General features: G+C 48.9%; 1 protein-coding gene across 6 annotated transcripts; it reads left to right on the plus strand.

The window, feature by feature from the left end:
* Positions 1-5: 5 nt before the first annotated feature.
* On the plus strand, positions 6-15,320 carry UBL7 (ubiquitin like 7). Of its 6 annotated transcripts, none has more exons than XM_032174955.1 (12): positions 20-36; positions 416-526; positions 2,297-2,509; positions 4,600-4,719; positions 8,935-9,017; positions 9,795-9,879; positions 10,454-10,511; positions 11,242-11,375; positions 11,636-11,685; positions 11,950-12,117; positions 12,703-12,825; positions 15,070-15,320. In XM_032174955.1, the coding sequence occupies exons 2-12, from the start codon at positions 436-438 to the stop codon at positions 15,205-15,207; spliced, it is 1,263 nt and encodes a 420-aa protein (XP_032030846.1). In that variant the 5' UTR covers positions 20-36; positions 416-435; the 3' UTR covers positions 15,208-15,320. The 6 variants fall into 6 exon arrangements, with proteins under 6 accessions (XP_032030849.1, XP_032030846.1, XP_032030847.1 ...); XM_032174953.2 differs by having other exon boundaries at positions 27-86; XM_032174954.2 differs by having other exon boundaries at positions 34-157.
* Positions 15,321-19,611: the final 4,291 nt, after the last annotated feature.

Here is a 19,611-nt window from a genome sequence, read left to right on the forward strand (position 1 = left end):
AGCGCGGAATTTCCGGTTTCCGGCGAGAGGGCCAGAGTGAGTGTTTACACCGGCGGCAGTGCGGCCGGGTTCCTTCCGCGGGACGGGTGAGGGCGCTGGGCCCCTGGGCAGCGCGGGCTCGATGTGTGTCAGCTAATTAGCTGGTCCCACTGGAGCGGTGAGGTCGCCACCGGATAGTGTCTCTGCCCCATTACTAGCGATCTGTGACCTTGGGCCAGTGACTTTACTGAGTCTTGGTTCCCTCATCCGTAAAATGTGGCTAATGCCTGCCTTAGGGAACCGTTGTGAGGATTAAGTGAGACATGGTATATAAAACGACCTCCTTCTGGCATAAACTTGAGGTGGAAAGTACCTTGAGGATGCTTTAAGGTCTGCTAGGCAGCTTCACAGCCTTTTCTTTCCTCTTCCCTACCAGAGGTCTCTTTGGAAGCAATAATGATGACTATAACAAGAACTTATCTTGCTTTGCAAGATTCTTCCGCCGTCAGAGTTTCTGATTTATTTTCTGGGGTTCCATGTATGCCAGGTATGGGGACAAGGATGACGAAAACTTTAGTCTTTTGTTTTCAAGGGCCTTCAAGAATTGGGGTGGAGGAGGGGGCAAGCAGATATTTGTAGCCCTTTTGTTCTGAGGGGATGTGGGAACAACAGAGGAAAGAGAGGGGACTGAGGTTGTTGAATCTGTGTTGGTTTCGGTAGGTGTTTGCTAAGAGGCCAAAAAGGGAAGAGAAATTACATGCAGAGTTAGATGAGCAGAGGTGTAAAATAGGGGAGAGCTTTGTTATGAGTGTGTACTTACATGTTGTGGAGGCCCCTTGCAGGATAGGGCTCCGTTGGGGAAGGAGGCTGGCAAGGAGTTTTGTAAGCCAGGCAATGAAGTTTAGACTTAATTTATATAGATGGTTTGGAGGCATTGGAAGAGGTCTTTTTTTGGGGGGCCGGGGTGAGGCAGGGAGGGACGGAGTCTCTGTCGCCCAAGCTGGAGTGCAGTGGCGCTATCTCGGCTCACTGCAACCTCCACCTCGCGGGTTCAAGCAGTTCTCCTGTCTCAGCCTCTCAAGTAGCTGGGATTACAAGCGCCTGCTACCACGCCCGGCTAATTTTTTTCTATTATAGTAGAGACGTAGTTTCACCATGTTGGCCAGGCTGGTTTCGAATACCTGATCTTAAGTGATCCGTCCGCCTCGGCCTCGCAAAGTGATAGGATTACAGGTGTGAGCCACCGCGTCTGGCTTTTTTTTTTTTTTTTTTTTTTTTTGCAACAGAGTCTCTCTCTGTCACCGAGGCTGGAGTGCAGTGACGGGATCTTGGCTCACTGCAACCTCAGCCTTCCGGGTAGGTGGCACTACAGGTGCGCACTACCATGCCCAATTTTTGTATTTTTAGTAGAGACGGGTTTCACAATGTTGGCCAGGCTGGTCTCGAACTCTTGAGCTTAGGCAATCCGCCCGCCTAGGCTCTCAAAGTGCTAGGATTACAGGCATGAGCCACCGGGCCCAGCCCGACATTGGAAGAGTTCTAAGCAGAGAAGTGACTTGGTCAGATCTGTGTTTTAGAATGATGGGTTGTGGCCAGGCGTGGTCGCTCATGCCTGTAATCCCAGCACTTTGGGAGGCCGAGGCGGGTTGATCAAGAGGTCAGGAGATGGAGACCATCCTGGCTAACACAGTGAAACCCTGTCTCTACTAAAAGTACAAAAAAAAATTAGCCTGGCGTCGTGGCGGGCGCCTGTAGTCCCTGCTACCTGGGAGGCTGAGGCAGAATGGCGTGAACCCAGGAGGCGGAGCTTGCAGTCAGCCGAGATCACGCCACTGCACTCCAACCTGGGTGACAGAGCAAGACTCCGTCTCAAAAAAAAAAAAAAAAAAAAAAAAAAAAAAAGAATGATGGGTGTTAGGTGGCAGCATAGATATTTATAGATATTTGATAGGGAGAGGCAAGAGGCAGGGAACTTGTTATAAAGCTGTTCTACTGGTTCAAGCAAGAGTTGAAGAAAATTGGAAAAAGGAGCATACAGAAGGGAGAGGGTTAGATGATCTCTCTCACAACATTCCTATTAGGTTGGATGGCGTTTTTATGTCCACGTTAGGGATGAAGAAACTGAGGCCTAGAGAGCTGTTCATCACAGTATGAGTAGAGAGAGAACCCCAGATTCTAGTTCTGGCCTCCTGGTTGTGCGCCCTATGCTTCTTCAACAGTGTCACATTGAATTGTCTTTCATTCAACCCTTTGGTGGGTGGGGGTGGAGTAGAGTGGTGGTCTGTCTTTTAATCACTGAGGTTTTGTTCTTTTACAGGGAGAAAGAGAGCGCGCGAAAGAGAGAGGATGTCTCTCTCAGACTGGCACCTGGCGGTGAAGCTGGCTGACCAGCCACTTGCTCCAAAGTCTATTCTTCGGTTGCCAGAGACAGAACTGGGAGAATACTCGCTAGGGGGCTATAGTATTTCATTTCTGAAGCAGCTTATTGCTGGCAAACTGCAGGAGTCTGTTCCAGACCCTGAGCTGATTGGTGAGTGTCTCTGGACTAGGGTTGGGCTACTGCTCTGATCTCTTTTTGGGGAAGATACTTCTGGAATTACAAGAGTAAAGTAAGGGCTTGGGATTTGTTGCCTCATAATGTTAACACTCCAGGGAAGTGAGTGTTGGGTAAATAGAAACACAAATCATATAATGAAACTATTGGTTGCCATTTCAGCCATGTATTATACTGAACTACTTTATCAACAGGTTCTTTATGACATTGTGTTGTTTTTTGTTTTTGTTTTTGTTTTTGTTTTTTAGACAGAGTCTTGCTCTGTAGCCCAGGCTGGAGTGCAGTGGTGCAATCTCGGCTCACTGCAACCTCTGTCTCCTGGGTCCCAGTTCAAGCAATTCTGCCTCAGCCTCCCGAGTAGCTGGGATTACAGGCACACACCATCATGCCCAGCTAATTTTTGTATTTTTAGTAGAGACATGAGGTTTCACCGTGTTGGCCAGGCTGGTCTTGAACTCCTGACCTTGTAATTCTGCCCGCCTCGGCCTCCCAAAATGCTAGGATTACAGGCGTGAGCCACTGCTCCCGGCCAACATTGTGAATTCTTTTTCTGAAAGAACAGGAGTTTGGGGTGAGTTAGAGAAGGAGAAGTTGGTCAGGGGAGACTCCTCAGTATATTTGAGGTAGGTCTTAAGGGATGATTAGAAGGATTTTTGCCTGGTTGATTGAGTAAAGGAAAGGCAGTAAAAAAGAAAATGAAAGTGGCATGGGCAGTCCAGGCGGAGGAGGGAGGAATTCAACTATAATGAAATTACACTGGAAAGGTAATTTATAATAGCTAAAGGATCCAACTGGCAAAAAAGATGTTTTCAGTCATACCTGGATCGGGTTCATCCTATTTTGTTGTTTTTCCATTGATTTAAATTGGGCAGCCTCCACAATGTTAAACTCCAGAGCTTTTCTGTGGATAGATTCTATGTGAATCCTCTTTTTTTTTTTTTTTTTTGAGACGGAGTCTTGCTCTGTTGCCCAGGCTGGAGTGCAGTGGCGAGATCTCAGCTCATTGTAACCTGTGTCTCCCAGGTTCAGGCAATTTTCCTGCCTCAGCCTCCTGAGTAGCTGGGATTACAGGCCCACGCAACCACAGCTGGCTAATTTTTGTGTGTGTATGTGTGTGTGTGTGTGTATATATACACACACACACACAGACACACATAGAGATACATATATTTTTTGAGACAGAGTCTTGCTCTGTTGCCCAGGCTGGAGTGCAGTGGTGCAATCTCGGCTCACTGCAACCTCTGCCTCCTGGGTTCCTGGGTTCAAGCCATTCTCCTGCCTCAGCCTCCTGAGTAGCAGGGATTACAGGCGTCTGCCACCATGCCTGGCTAATTTTTGTATTTTTGGTAGAGACGAGGTTTCACCATCTTGGCCAGGCTGGCCTTGAACTCCTGACCTCAGGTGATCCACCCACCTCGGCCTCCCAAAGTGTTGGGATTACAGGTGTGAGCCACCGTGCCCGGCCCTAATTTTTGTATTTTTAGTAGAGACAGGGTTTTGCCATGTTGGCCAGGCTCCAAAAGTGCTGGGTTTATAGGCGTGAGCCACCATATCTGGCCAGATTCGATGTAAGTCCATTTTATGAGTTTATATTTGCAAATAGTTGTTAAAATGTATTTAACTGGCTAGGCGTGGTGGCTCATGCCTGTCATCCTAGCACTTTGTGAGGCTAAGGCAGGAGGATCCCTTGAGCCCAGGAGTTAAGAGACTAGTCTAGGCAACATGGCAAAACCCCGTCTCTACAAAAAACTACAAAAATTAGCTGGGTGTGGTGGCATGTGCCTGTAGTCCTAGCTACTCAGGAGGCTGAGGTGGGAGAATTGCTTGAACTCAGGAGGTTGAGGCTGCAGTGAACCGTGATGGTGCCATTGCACTCAAGCCTGGGCAACAGAGTAAGACCCTGTTTCAAAAAAAAAAAGTATTTATGAAGTTATTGAATAAGAGTATCTTTTAAAACATGTATCATTCTCCAGCTATCTATCCAATCAAAATAAGGTTCTCAGGGGACAAAAACCATCTAAATTTGTTTTGAGGAGCAAAATATAAGTGGACAGTTCTTTTTTTAGATCTCATCTACTGTGGTCGGAAGCTAAAAGATGATCAGACACTTGACTTCTATGGCATTCAACCTGGGTCCACCGTCCATGTTCTGCGAAAGTCCTGGCCCGAACCTGATCAGAAACCGGGTGAGTGAGGGGCAGCCCTTAGGCAGGCAGAGTTTCTGTAATATCCGCAAGGGAAGGGTCTGTGTGTTCTTGAGGCACAAGCCTGGGTGGAACAAAGGGATGATTTACTGAGCTGATGATAAATGATATCTTTATTACTTACTGGATTAGACCATGCTGATAAACAGAGTCCAATTTTGACCTTCTTACTGCCAGCATCACTAATGGAAGATTTGTTTCTCCATTTTGTTTTTTGTTTTTTGGTTTTTTTGAGACAGTTTCACTCTGTTGCCCAGGCTGGAGTGCAGTGGCACAATCTTGATCTCGGATCACTGCAACCTCCGCCTCCCGGGTTCAAGTGATTCTCATGCCTCAGCCTCCCGAGTAGCTGGGATTACAGGCATGAGCCACCATGCCCAGCTAATTTTTGTTTTTTTGTTTTTTTTTTCTGAGGCGGAGTCTCGCTCTGTCACACAGGCTGGAGTGCAGTGGTGTGATCTCGGCTCACTGCAAGCTCTGCCTCCCGGGTTCACACCATTCTCCTGCCTCAGTCTCCCAGGTAGCTGGGACTACAGGCGTCCGCCACCAAGTCTCGCTAATTGTTTTTGTATTTTTTAGTAGAGACGGGGTTTCACCGTGTTAGCCAGGATGATCTCGAACTCCTGACCTCGTGATCCGCCTGCCTCGGCCTCCCAAAGTGCTGGGATTACGGGCATGAGCCACCGTGCCTGGCCTTCAATTTTTGTATTTTTAGTAGAGACGGGGTATCTCCATGTTGGTCAGCCGGGTCTCAAACTCCTGACCTCAAGCCATCTGCCCCACCTCAGCCTCCCAAAGTACAACAGGCACCATTCCTGGCTTCTTTCTCCACTTTCTAAGTTTGTCATCCACTGTTTCCTAATGGGATAGGGAGTTTGTGTCTACTTAAACTCCTTTAAGTTAACAGTTTATTTTTCAGCGATACAAAGTAAACTTTGTATCCTTTTGTTATTATTGTTGTTCTCATTAGAAAAAAGCTGGAAACTTTTGGCACTTTCCTAATGCCGCAGTTTCTTCCCTTGTTAACAAATCTTCCTACAAACTGCCTCAGGTGGTGATTTGTTTAGTCAGCTAACTGCTCTTGCTATACTGGTAATTTATTTTCCTGAAGATATTCAAAGAGTATTTAAATAGCTCTTGGAGAAAATATACAAAGCCTCGGATGCCTTTTTGGTTTATAAATAGAAGGTGCTTGGAATTCATGATTTAAATTTTGCATGTGTGTTTTAAAAGCCTCCCCAAGAATAAAGCTAAGCTGTGTAAAAGAGATTAGCTTTGTTAAACTGGCAGGTTGACATCTTTTTATAACGTTCATGATTGCTGTGACTAGTTATCAGTTTGAAATTTACCCCCCTTTCAGTTCTAACTGTAAAAGACAAAAATGTCTTTCATACCCTGATGGGAAGTGAGAAAGAGGAACAGAGTTCCTGACATCCAGAGGTTGGCCTGGCACTCACAGCCAGGCCTTGGAGTCCTTTTGGGGAACGTGAACAATTGTACAGATCCCCAGTAGCAGTCAAGGCCACTCTGAGACCCCTATGGATTAAGACAAAAACAAGATCCCTTTTATTGCTGAACAGAAACAAAACATGAGCATTATCCAAACCACAAAAGTGACCAAGTATCTTTCTATCTTGGCTGATGAGAGTAACAGCTGCTTCTTTGCCAATTACAGCTTCCACTTTGCTCTAGTTTTCCTTCCTTCTAGGTAAGAGTTATTAAGATACTCAATTATAAAATCACTCCCACTGCCCGAAAGCATCCTATCCAGAGTAAAACCTCATTTCTTTAAATTTTTTCCCAAATCAGCCAGACAAAACCAAAATCCTGTAAGAAGTCCTTTCTGGCCGGATACAGCAGCTCACGCCTGTAATCCCAGCACTTTGGGAGGCCGAGGTGGGCGGATCACCTGAGGTCGGGAGTTCAAGACAAGCCTGACCAACATGGAGAAACCCCATCTATACTAAAAATACAAAATTAGCCGGGCATGGTGGTGCATGCCTGTAATCCCAGCTACTTGAGAGGCTGACGCAGGAGAATCGGTTGAACCCAAGAGGCAGAGGTTGCAATGAGCCGAGATCACGCCATTGTATTCCAGCCTGGGCAACAAGAGCGAAACTCTGTCTCAAAAAAAAAAAAAAAAAAAAGTCCTTTCTAATATCCTCTTACTGAGACAGCCCACGGTTTCCTGTGGTGTGCATTCTTCTCTCTGTACTGAGCAGTAAACCCAACTTGTTTAAATACAGATATGCCCCTCAGCTCTTTGGCTGGAGGGCACTAACAGAAGGAAAATAACATTTGTGGCTTCTGTGAGCCAGGTTTTTTCCCTTTTATACCTCATTTAATCATTACAGTGGCCCTGCAGGGTAGGTAACAGCATTAGCATCTTACAGAGGAAGAAAAGGGTTGGGGTATTTATTCAAGGTCAGCTACTTAGAAAGTGAATGCAAGAGCTGGGATATGGACCAGGGGTTTTCCTGGCTCAAGAGGAAAACCATTTCCCCTGGGCTGGCTGCCTTCCACTTCTAAAGGATGAATTTAGCGCAGAGATCTTACAGTGACAGCCATGACTCTTAGCTGAATACTGGCTTAAGATATTAAGAGTCCTTTTCCTCCCACCTTCTACCTGGAGGATTATTTTTGAAACAAATGACCTTTTTATTAGAAGGTTACAATAAACTTTTAGATCTGTGAAGAAACTGTTTTGTGACAGTGTTTTAGATATTTTCTCCTTGAGTGCTTTTCTTCACAAAGGAATCACATTTCATGTTCTCCCACAGATTAGGGCCTGTAGGAGGAGAACCCATTGTTGTCTGTCTTCCCACCTGGATCTCTTTGTGGTTCTCCATGGCAGGTTACAAATCCCTTCAGCACGTCATGTTAGCCTGCTGTTTGAGCTGGGATGTGTACCCCAAGCTCCAGCCACAAAGAATGACTTGCTGTTGGCTCAAAGCACCACATTCTTTTATTCTCCCATGCCTTTGCACATGTTTTCATTTAGGCTTGGAATACCTTCACCCCCCCACCCCCCCAACCCGCCCCAGTAAATATCAGCTCTCTCTTTGATACCCATTTTAAATGGTCTCCTCTGGGAGGCAGCTGTCTGTCTTCACCCTCCTTCTCAGTGGTGGCTGTCTGCCTTTGTGTTTCTGGTACCCTACTTGGGATCCACGTCTCTGTTGAGGTCTTCAGCGTGGCATTTTGTAATTGTGTGTTTGATGTAGTCTCATTTCTCCTCCCGCCCTAAGAGTTCCTTGATGGCAGGGGTTCTTATTTTTCATATTCTAGTTCCTTGCCCAAAGCCAGGCATGGAGTAAATGCTTAGTACATGTTTGTTGAATGAATAAATTAGGTAATTTACTTAAGATGACTATTTTTCAAAAGATAGCCTCATGATCAGGACTGTCGATAAGGATGTGGCTGCCACCCTGAACCCCAGGGGTGCTATTCACCTTGCTTTGGGAGTGGTGCCCTGGAGTTGGGCAGTACACAGTCAGTACAGTCACAAGTAGTAGTCCTTCATGAGGATAACCATACTTTAAAAAGTGTGACCCAGGGCCGGGCACGGTGGCTCACGCCTGTAATCCTAGCACTTTGGGAGGCCGAGGTGTGTGGATCACTTGAGGTCAGGAGTTTGAGACCAGCCTGACCACTATGGTGAAACCCCGTCTCAACTAAAATTACACAAAAATTATCCAGGAGTGGTGTTGCACACCTGTAATCCCAGCTACTCGGGAGGCTGAGGCACGAGAGTTGCTTCAACCAGGGAGGTGGAGGTTGCAGTGAGCTGAGATTGCGCCACTGCACTCTGGCCTGGGCAAGAGGTGAGACTGTCTGAAAAACAAAGGCAAAAACACCAAAAACCGAATGTTATTGGTCTAGAATTCCTGCAGTGGGATGTTGATCAGAGCACTATTTTTCATGTGGTAAGATTCTCCTCTGCTGCAACTTGAATTTGTTTGTTTGTTTTATCTGTGGAAGATGCTTACAAGCGAATGTAAAGATGCTTACTAGCAATTTTCACATCCGTGGCACAAATGGGTTTTTCTGAGCGGGCACTCACATTCTTAAGGGGTGATGAGGGAAGGGAACGCACAGACCAGGCTGCTCCTTGGCACATGCTAAAATGATGTTGCAATGTCTGTGGCAGAGACAGGGCCTGCGCTATAGGGTAACTCTGAGTGTCTTGTCCCCCAGAACCTGTGGACAAAGTGGCTGCCATGAGAGAGTTCCGGGTGTTGCACACTGCGCTGCACAGCAGCTCCTCTTACAGGGAGGCGGTGAGTGTGTGCTGCGGCCCCCAGCCAGGACTGTAGGAGAGGGTGTGAACGCTGGCTGGCGAGTGGTGTGGAGTGGGAGCTGGAAGCCCGTTGCCATGGCAACCAAGAGTTCCTTGGGGAGTTTTTGCCATGTCTGTGGGCCTCAGTAGAGCCCTGTCTTTCCCCAAAGAGCCTGTCTCAGTCAGGCATTGTTTATTCCCTCTAATGATAATGATACAACCTGCCCGTATGGTGACAGCCAAAAGATCCTCATACTGTTTCTGCTGGGCCTCATTCTTTGACTTTGGCTGAACTGCCTGCTTACTGCCCCTTGACCTAGACGTCCTCACTGGGGAAGTGGGCTGATGTCTTTCTGTAGGAGAGTTGAGAGGCAAAATTAGTACAGCTGTGAACTTAGCGATATATACAAATATGAAATAGTAATTGTACAGAGATTGAAAAGGACTTTTGGAACCTAGAGAAACCTTTGTTACTGGGCTTGTAATGAGAGTTTTTATTTTGGAAGCATTAAACTGTAGGTGGGGAAAAGGAGCACAGAGATTTGAAGGTTTACTGTGGTCTTGCCTTTTTTTTTTTTTTTTTTTAAATTGTTTGTTTCCCCTCCAGTAAGCTACGATCTTAGAGCAAAAAGAGGTTCATCTGTTTCCGGGGCTGTTGTTCCATTGTGGTGATGTACATGCAAGCACTTAGAGGGAGGAAGTCCTTCGGCAGAGTGTGGGCATTTGATGAGTGCATTGAGCTGGTTGGAGTGCTCAGCCCTCCCCATTTCTCCTGCAGGTCTTTAAGATGCTCAGCAATAAGGAATCTCTGGATCAGATCATTGTGGCCACCCCAGGCCTCAGCAGTGACCCTATTGCTCTTGGTAAGTGCAGGACTGAATTTGAGGAAATAGGAGTTGTCGGAAAAGGAGAAAACAGGAGAAGACAATTCCTCTAAAGAGACTTGGACTATCTTTTGAAGAATGACTGGTCTTGTGGGAAGAGGGAGAGTAATCAAGGTGTGTTTGATATACCTAGCCCTTTAAGAGCTCTCAGTCCCACAGAGAGATAATGGCCTAACTAACATCGTAAATAACGGTATGAGGATGCCAAATGAGGACAGCAGTTAGCCCACATCACAGCAATCAGGGAAGGCGTCCTGCACACCCTGAGTAAGGGAAGAACCCAGAGATACGGGAGAAAGAGACAGGTGTGTTGGTACCCAGTCTGTGATGTGACTGAAGTGCAGGGGAGGTGGAGAGCAGGGGACTGTCCTCACTAGAGCAAGATGAGGAGTACCTGAATTGTGTTGCTTGGTGCTTTGCTTCCTCTACTTCTCATGAAGATTGGCTTGTTGTCCTGTGTCCCTGTTGAGCTGGTTGCTGAGACGCAAAGCCTCTTCTCCCTCCTGGATCTGGCTGATTTCCTTTCTTTGAGGTGAGCTCTGCTCTTTTTCAGGGGTTCTCCAGGACAAGGACCTCTTCTCTGTCTTTGCTGATCCCAATATGCTTGATACGTAAGTGTACCTGTTCTGTTAGAGGGTACCTTCTCTCTCCTCATGTGCTCAGGCCAGAAGCCTAATTATCACCCTGCCATCTGCTCTGGGAGCCCAACCATAGTCTCTCACCAAGTCTACCCTCTAGATACGTCAGGGGGTGAGAAAGAGCAAAGGCCAAGAGCAGGGCTTTTGTCAAGAGTGTTGGGAGGAAGCAGGATTCTGAGGGAAAGGGTCTTGCCTGCCAGGCTCAGTTTAGGTTTCGTGTGGTAGAAATTAGGGAGCTTTTCAAGGATTTTAAGCTGGCGAAAGGAGAAGCAGGTGTACAGATCCGTAAAGTGTCAAAGCTAAAAGGGACATGTCATTTTGCAAGTGAAGAAAACAGCCCCACCCTGGGAAGAGAAGGGACCTGTCCAGGGTTGCCTGATGTAGTAGTGGTGCCTAGACCAGACGCTCCTCATGTGCTCAGGCCAGAACCCCGAGCCTCCCAGGCTGCACCTTTCCCATCATGCCTTGCCTGCGGAGAGGGTGAAGAATCTGCAGTGGACCTCAGGAATTGAAGGCCTTGCCCCCGTTGCTGGTGGCAGATCAGCAGGAGGATAAAGCTTCCTGGTGGAAGATGCTAAAGACTGAGGAATTTGAGGGCAGGCACAGGTGGCTGCATTGTTCTGAGGGGGCACCCAGAACTCCTGTCATGGCTGAGGGTGCTCTTTTGGAGTCACTCTTGGGTTTCTTCCTGCTTCTGTCCTAGGTTGGTGCCTGCTCACCCAGCCCTCGTCAATGCCATTGTCCTGGTTCTGCACTCCGTAGCAGGCAGTGCCCCGATGCCTGGGACTGACTCCTCTTCCCGGAGCATGCCCTCCAGCTCATACCGGGATATGCCAGGTGAGCGCCTGAAAAGCGTAATGTGGGCCCCTCAGGAGCCGGCAGTGGCCCAGGAATTTGCTTTACTCAGCAGCTATGTATAGCGTTGGCAGAGGGCGTTCCTTGGGAACTCTCGGTTTGAGTCAGGAAGTGCATCTGTCCTGTAATTTTCCGAGGGGAGAGATGAAAATATGAATTTGGAGAGTAACTTGAGCTGAGATTCTGGAGCTGCGCCTGTGCCTTTCTGTTCTTCCTCCTGAAATCTGTTCATCCTCCTCCAGGTGGCTTCCTGTTTGAAGGGCTCTCAGATGATGAGGACGACTTTCACCCAGTAAGTGGCCTGCCTGCCTGCCTGACATTTGGGGGAGATGGTGCTGGGAATGAGCTGCATCCTGGGTCCTGGCACTCCCAAGGCTGGGAGGTGGACATAGGCCATTGGGGGGCCAAGACCATGTCATACTATTTCTGCTTTTGGATTCCTTTCTGAACCTAGGAACTTAAGAGTTTCCCCAAGAACTATTCCTGGAGGTGGGTGGAGTTCATCTGGGAGTTTCATAGTACTGCTTCCCTGATTCTGAGTGTCTTCTTTCTCCAGAACACCAGGTCCACACCCTCTAGCAGTACCCCCAGCTCCCGCCCAGCCTCCCTGGGGTACAGTGGAGCTGCTGGGCCCCGGCCCATCACCCAGAGTGAGCTGGCCACCGCCTTGGCCCTGGCCAGCACTCCGGAGAGCAGCTCTCACACACCGACTCCTGGTACCCAGGTATGAAGACAGGGCCGGGAAGATCAAGGCTGGGCCCCCAAGGAACAAGCTCCCCAGCAGTAGAGTAGATTTGCCTTTGCTGACCCTGGTGCTAGATCTAGTTTAAGCTGAACCCTGGAGTCCTGGTGGGGATTTCTTACTGCAGCTTGAGTGACCTCCCCTTCACTTGCCTTGAGGACTCAGAAGTCTAGATTTTAACATGGTCCTGAGTAGTCCCTCCTATTAGTTCAGAAGACTCTCCCCTCCCACTATATGCCCTTCCTCATCCCTGACAGGGAGCAGACATCAGCAGCTTAAGCATTTCTGGGTGGCAAGTCACTTCAGCTTTCAAGGCCATCTCTCCCAGTGCTGCAGTGCTGGGGTCCTAGGCTGGGACAAGGGGCTCAGTGCAGAAGAGAATGGAACCTTTCCTGCCCACATAGAGAGCTTCTAGGTACCTTTGTTTGGTTGTCTCATGGCAGGTCTTTGTTGGGAGGCAGAAGTTGGGTACCTCAGGAGCGCTGTGAGGTGATATGACAACAGCGAGTATCTGCTATAAGATTGAGATGGCTCTGAGGGTAGCACTGACCACTGATTTGTCTCTAGGGCCATTCCTCAGGGACCTCACCAATGTCCTCTGGTGTCCAGTCAGGGACGCCCATCACCAATGATCTCTTCAGCCAAGCCCTACAGCATGCCCTTCAGGCCTCTGGGCAGCCCAGCCTTCAGGTCAGTATTCCCCACTTCCTGGTTTCCATGTGGCTTCCTTGTTATTTTGGATGCCCAGCCTTTTTTTTTGCCCTCTGGGGGTCCTTCACACCTGGCATGCTTCATTCTGGGAATAGCTGGAGCATGGCAGTGGGACAGGTGCAGAGTGTTACCAGCAAGGGCACACTCTCAGACCATACACAGTGGTCACTAGGCTTCTCCTGACCCTAGTGACCGTGGCCTGACTCCCTAGACCACCTGGCTTAGATAATCATGGCCATTTCATTCATTCATTCGGTGATCATTGACTGAGCATGTGTATACTAGGCCTGAGTCCAGATGCTGGGCTAGTGGCAAGCTGGTTCTCATCCCTGCCATGGACGGGCACCAGGCAGGTACCGAGCTGGGGAGCAACAAGGCAAGAAACCCAGCTGCTTGAAGTAAGGGCCTATGTGAGACAAAACTTTTCTGAGGGAGGGGTATTTAAGCTGATTGTCAGAAGAATTAGTTAGAAGTTAGCTAGCCAGGGAGGGAGGTTTGAGGTAGGAAGGGGCTGATTTCCAGGTGAAGACAGCTACCTGTTTGTGTGCATGTGTGGAGGTATATGTGACATACTCAAAACTACAAGGCTAGGATGCGGTGTCCAGTGTAGAAGATCTGCAGATGGGGCCAGAGAAAGAGCAGGAGCCTACACGCGAGGGGCCCGAATGCCAACCTAAGATTAGACTTGATGACTTGATGTAGCAGTCACCAGGGATCTCTGGGAGGCATTGATTGATTGATTGATTGAGACAGGGTGTCACTCTGTCACCCAGGCTGGAGTACAGTGGTGTGATCACAACTTACTGTAGCCTCAACTTCCTGGGCTCAGGTGATCCTCCCACCTCAGCCTCCCGGGTAGCTGGGACTACAGGTATGCACCACCATGCCTGGCTAATTTTTTGTATTTTTTGTAGAGATGAGGGGTCTCCCTATGTTGCTCAGCCTGGTCTTGAACTCTTGGGCTCAAGCGATTCACCCACCTTAGCCTCCCAGAGTGGTGGGATTACAGGTGTGAGCCACCATACCCGGCCCATGGGAGGCTTTAAGGAGGGGAAAGGTCACCCTAGCAGCTAAGTGGAATACCTGAGGGGTCAGCATTGTAGTTCACAGCTCCATGCATGAGCAGTTTGGTTACTTCTGTTTTCCTCTATTCCACATTGTAAGCCTATGGGTAGAGCATCATTCCTGGAACTTGTCTGGGGTCATAAGGCCATGAAGTCGTAACGATAGGGTTCAAGCCTGTGTGGTTTTCACTGTTCCATGTGGTCCTTGTGGACAGTGAGGGAACAGGAGCAGGATTCGTGAACAACTTGTCTTCTCCGTTCTTGCATCTCCCTGTTGCTAGATGCCTGTTTACTTTATTCCCTAGCTCAGAATCTTTCACTGGTTCCACCTGGCCTATAAAATGAACTCGAATTGATTTGTGTGAATTTTTTTTTAAGCCCTCCACGTTCTCATCCCTGCCTGCCTCTTTGACTTTGCTTTTCTTCCCCTTTGCATTGCCTTCTTCCCACATGTGAACACGTTGTTTTCCCTAAATTGTGCTCATCCCTGCTGTCATGAAATAGAGATATTAATGAAGCTATGAAAGTACTAGAAGAAAATATGGGTGAATTTCTTCAAATCCTTATAGTAGGGAAGGCTTTCTTGGCCGAAACTCAGTATCCAGGAGCCATTAAATAAAAGTTATGCATTTTGGGTTTGTAAAAGTGAAAAATTTAAAACATCTCTTACACTCCACAAATAGATATACCTACTATATACCACAAAAATTTAAGACATTTTAAAAAAAGGTGAAAATTTCTGCATGGCAAACCAACCCAAACAAAAAACCGAAGCAAAGTCCAAAGGCTAACAAACTGCGGAAAAAAATCTGTAACACTCATCACATAAAGAGCAAAATCTTGCTGATGTGTGTGTACACATAGCACGAGAAAGAAAGTAATTTAGCCTCTTGGAATTCAGACAGTGAATAATTCGTACATTCTCTTTTGATCCTTATGCCAAGAATTTCCTTTTTTTATTGTAAAACTTTGGATTTGTTCTCTTAACCCTCAAGCCTATCTTTTAGTCTTCCTAGAAGCACCGTGTTCTGTGGAACTCAGCATCAGCAGCTTTGCTGAGGACTCCCCCATCTTCCTTTCCTTCCCGGAAAGCACAGACCTAAGTGAGTCTTCACTGGATCCCAGCTAACAGCTTCTGCCCATTCCTATCTTTCCACAGAGCCAGTGGCAGCCCCAGCTGCAGCAGCTACGTGACATGGGCATCCAGGACGATGAGCTGAGCCTGCGGGCCCTGCAGGCCACTGGTGGGGACATCCAAGCGGCCCTGGAGCTCATCTTTGCTGGAGGAGCCCCATGAACTCCCTGCTTCCCCTGAACCCCCAGCAAGCTGCAGAGGCTGCTGCCTTTGGGAAGCACTCATGAAGGTGCCTCCATCTCTCCCTTCCCCAATATACCTGATGGTCAACTCTCCTGCTTTGTCCAGTTCTTGACATTTCTGGCTGATCTGAGTTGGTGGAGGCAGTGGGGCAAACAAGGTGTGCTGGTCTTGATGCTGTGGCATCGGAGCAGGGCTGGCCCCTAGTTCTGGGCCCTGGATGGAGGATTTTAGACCCCACATCATGGGATGCTGTGAGATACCCATGTTCACTTCTGGGAGAAGTTTCCAGCTGTAGCCCCCAGACTCTCTGGGCTTTGGAGTTCGGCAGCCTCAGGATGTGCCGAAGGCTGGGCAGGGCTGCCACCCAATCTTCCGGGTGGCTGCTGGATTACAGCTATGCCCAGAAGAGGCTTATGCTTCTGAGATGTCCAGTCTAGGGAGTGGCTGGGTGAACTTTCAGGGGAAGCAAATGGAGGCAGCTTGCCTTCCACATTTCTCTCTCTCTCAATGGCTTCCAAAGATTTCCTTGTCCACCCCACCAGTCTATTCTCACCAAGCATTTTTTGACACTTGTTCTGTAATGGTGCCAGAATCCAGGCCTCAGAGCTTCGCCAGGAGGTAGGGCCCTCCTTGTCCTGAAGGCATAAATACAAGAGCAGTTAAATAGCAATACTAAATAACAACACCAACACGAACAGGGCTCAGCTTTAATACTGAAGAGAGGGCACCAACCCCCAAGCTGCTGCTCCATCTGCCTGTGCTCACTCATGTTCCCCTTGGCATGGCGTTCCCTGTGATGTTCCCTGCGGCATCGCAGACATATCCAAGTTGAGAAAGTGGGTTTTAAGTGCTTTGAGTACTTCATTGGGAGAAAACTTCTTCCCCTCAGATGGTGTTTTGGTTCATTTGGGAATAACATGGGTGGAAAGGGGCCCAGAGGTCTGTTCCTGCCCTCTGCCTTGGCAGGCGTTCCATCTCCACCATTCCCAGTCATGGTCATTTTGTTTCTGCTTGTCTCCTCCAGGAACAAAAGATTTACCACTTACAGCCTATTCTGTCCTTTAACTATTCGCCAGGGCATTACCCCTTGGTCCCCTCTCTGCCCTAAGGAACCACTCGGAACAAGCCTGCCTTCTCTTCTACCTTAGCAGGGCTTTAGTTACTTACGGAATGCCATGGTGGGTCATTGACTTGCCCCTTTGACCTGTCCTTCTGGTTTTGGTTCCCAGCACATCCTGTTCATTTCTCTGGATGACCTCCAGTGTATCAGTGATACTCTTAACGTCCAGATACAGCCTGAACAGGATGTTGTTCTTTGCCTCTTCCAGAAAATTTGAGAAGTCTCTCTGTGCATTGACAGAAAAGACTCGGAACTGGGCTTCTCAGTGCCAGGCCTCTGTGTGCCTCAGTGGTCTGCCTGGAGCCCAGCTGCCTACTTGTGGTTGAGAGCAAAGACCAGGAAGCTCTGTCTTTGAACACAGTGTCTCTTGCTTGTTTGTGGTGGAAACAAAGGCCAGTCCCATCCTCATGGGTCTGTCTTGGTCAAATGGGGCTGACACAGCCCTTCCTGTGCCCATGATACAGCCTGCCCAGAGCTGGTTTCCATTCTGTGGCAGCTCTCACCCTGTCTGAGGACTGCCTTCAAAGGTGCTGGGGTTCCTTAACTCCCCCATCCCATCATGCTGCAGAACATTTGGGTCACCCTGCCCTATCCCTTGGACCAACCCCCAATACCAGTTCCCAGAAAAGAGCCATCTCCACGGTTTCCCTTTCTCTTCTTTGTTGGCTCTTTCCTCCAGGGGCTTGGCAAGTTGGCTTTGCTTCCTGTGGCCATGTTTTGAGTAGTCTATGTGGAGTCTGATAAGTGCCCCCACTGAGCCTGGGGCTTTCCATGAGCCAAGGACTCTTTCCTCACCATTGTCCCATTCATCCTTTCTTCTTATTTTTATTATTATTATTTTTTAATTTATTTTTTTTGAGACAGAGTCTCGCTCTGTCGCCCAGGCTGGAGTGCAGTGGCATGATTCCGGCTCACTGCAACCTCTGCCTCCCAGGCTTGTGCCTCAGCTTCCCGAGTAGCTGGGACTATAGGCGTGTGACACCACGGCCAGCTAATTTATGTATTTTTAGTAGAGATGAGGTTTCGCCATGTCGGCCAGGCTGGTTTCAAACTCCTGACCTCAAATGATCCATCCGTCTCAGCCTCCTAAAGTGTTGAGATTACAGGCATGAGCCACCACGCTGGGCCTCCTTTCATCCTTTCAACAAACATTGACGGAGCCTCCACTCTGTGCCAGATAAACATGACGGTATCTTTGCTCTGACAATGCTGTGTTGTTGGTAAGATGGACAAACAGATGATTACATTAAAGCCTAATGAGAACTGGGCGAGGCAAGTCTAGGGGCTGTGGCGCTCACAGGAAGAGGGGCTAATGTGGGCTAGGGGTGGGGGTGTGAGGGTGAGGGAAAGCTTCATGGAGAGAGTGGCACTACGCTGAGACCTGAAGGGTAAGGGAGAATTGGGCAGGAAGGTATATGTACTGAGGGGGCTGGGAGTGGGGAGCAAACCTGGTTTTTGTAGCCCTGTCTGTCAGGGTGGATTGCAAGGCAAGTGGGTGGGCAGAGGCTAGATCATTTGAAGCCATGTAAGGAGTTTGGACTTACCCTGGACAATAGGAGTCACAGAATGGCAATCAGGGGAGAGAGTCCAATGTGTGTTTTAGAAAGGTCATTCTGGCTGCTGTGTGGTTAGTATAGTGGGAGTAGAAGGCTGAGGGAGGGCAGGCATGAGGAAGCCGGGGAGAAGGCTGTGGCAGTGATCCACTTAGAACTGCTGGTAGGCTGACCTGGCAGCGTGGCAGTGGGGAAGGAGAGGAGGAGGTAGAGAGGCTTTAGGAGTAACCAGATCTTTGGGAAAGGAGAGTATACTGTTGTCTCCACTGAACAGATGGGGACACCAAGGTTCCAAGGGTTGAAATCATCTGCCCACAGTCTCATGGGCAGGAAGTGGACAAGTGGTCCCAGAAACTCAGGTCTGTCTTACTCCAGAGCTGGTGCCCTTCCTCCCACTGCCCTTGGCCTCTGAAGTGTGGAGGAATGGGAGATGATGAGGGCTTAGATCCAGCTGAGGAGTTAGGGCTTTATCCTGAGGACAAAGAGCACCCCTGAGGCAGCTTCAGGCGGGGCAGTGGGGGACCAGATCTGTGTGTGAGATAATCTAACAGCTGTGTGGAGGCTGGATTTGTGGGAAGTGAGATGGGGTAGGCGACCAGCTAGGAGGCTGGCTGGATCCTCCAGATGGGACACGGAGGGGGCCTCAACTGGAGCTGCTGCAGGGGAGCTGGGTGGAGGGGAGCTGCTAGGTGTGAAGGACAGACTAGCTCTGGGGCTGAAAGTGGGGAGGCAGGCAGGATGTGAGCGGGCGGATGGTGGTGCAGCAGTAAGAATAAGGGACTGGGGTGACAATTTGGAATGAGGTGCCATGGGACAGCCAGGTGGGGACGTGTATAATTAAAGACAGTTGGATGTCTTTGGGCCGAGGTAGTGATCAGGAAATTCTAAGTTGAACACTGGCCCTGTGTCATGTGAGAAGGCAATTAAGCTTTTCAGAGAAAGGTAGAGGAAAAGGGATACCCACTAAGGAGTTCAGCTTTATAGGAAATGGTGACTGATAGATGTGAGGCACGGAACAGGGGCAGGATCCGCTGCTTCTGGGAAGGTGAGAGCAGGAGTCAGCAAAGCTGAGGGAGTGAAAGGACCTGGACAAAGAGGGCATGCTCAGTGGGGTCAGATGCCACAGACAAACCTAGTAACAGAAGGGCTGACCTTGGACTTGTTGACTTGTGCCTTGGTGACCTCGGGGAGACATTCCACTGGAACCGGAGCCAGATAGCAGGGGTTGAGGACTGAACAGGTGAGGGGCAGTGGATGCAGAGAGGGCAGGGGAACTTGCTTGTGAGGGAGAGGATAGTTGTTAGAGGAGAGATGGGATTGAGTGTGAGTTTTTGCAGTTCAGCAGAGGTGAAGTTGGAAGTGATCACAAGAACTTTTCTAGGAAGCTGAGGGAAAAAAAGGAAAAGACCCCGAAATAGAATATGCAAATATGTAGAGATGGGTGAGTTTTCTAACAGATCCGTTCTCCTGATATAACTCAAATTTGGCTGGGCTGGTATGGGCTGGGCTGGCACAGCTTGCTGGGCACATGGGCCCCAGATCTGCTCCTCGCCTCAGCCCCATCTGGCCTGGGCCCCAGACCAAGCTCTCAGAGCCCTACCCTGAGGTGGCTTCTTGTTGCTGTTGCCACAGACTTTGGCAGTGGGTGTTTGTTGAGGATGTTGGGGAGTTTATTCGGGCCTCCCTCTTTCTGCTTACCCAGCCTCTCCA

Source organism: Hylobates moloch, unplaced genomic scaffold (assembly GCF_009828535.3).
Source record: "Hylobates moloch isolate HMO894 unplaced genomic scaffold, HMol_V3 SCAFFOLD_14, whole genome shotgun sequence".
In the NCBI taxonomy this organism is placed as follows: Eukaryota; Metazoa; Chordata; class Mammalia; order Primates; family Hylobatidae; genus Hylobates; species Hylobates moloch.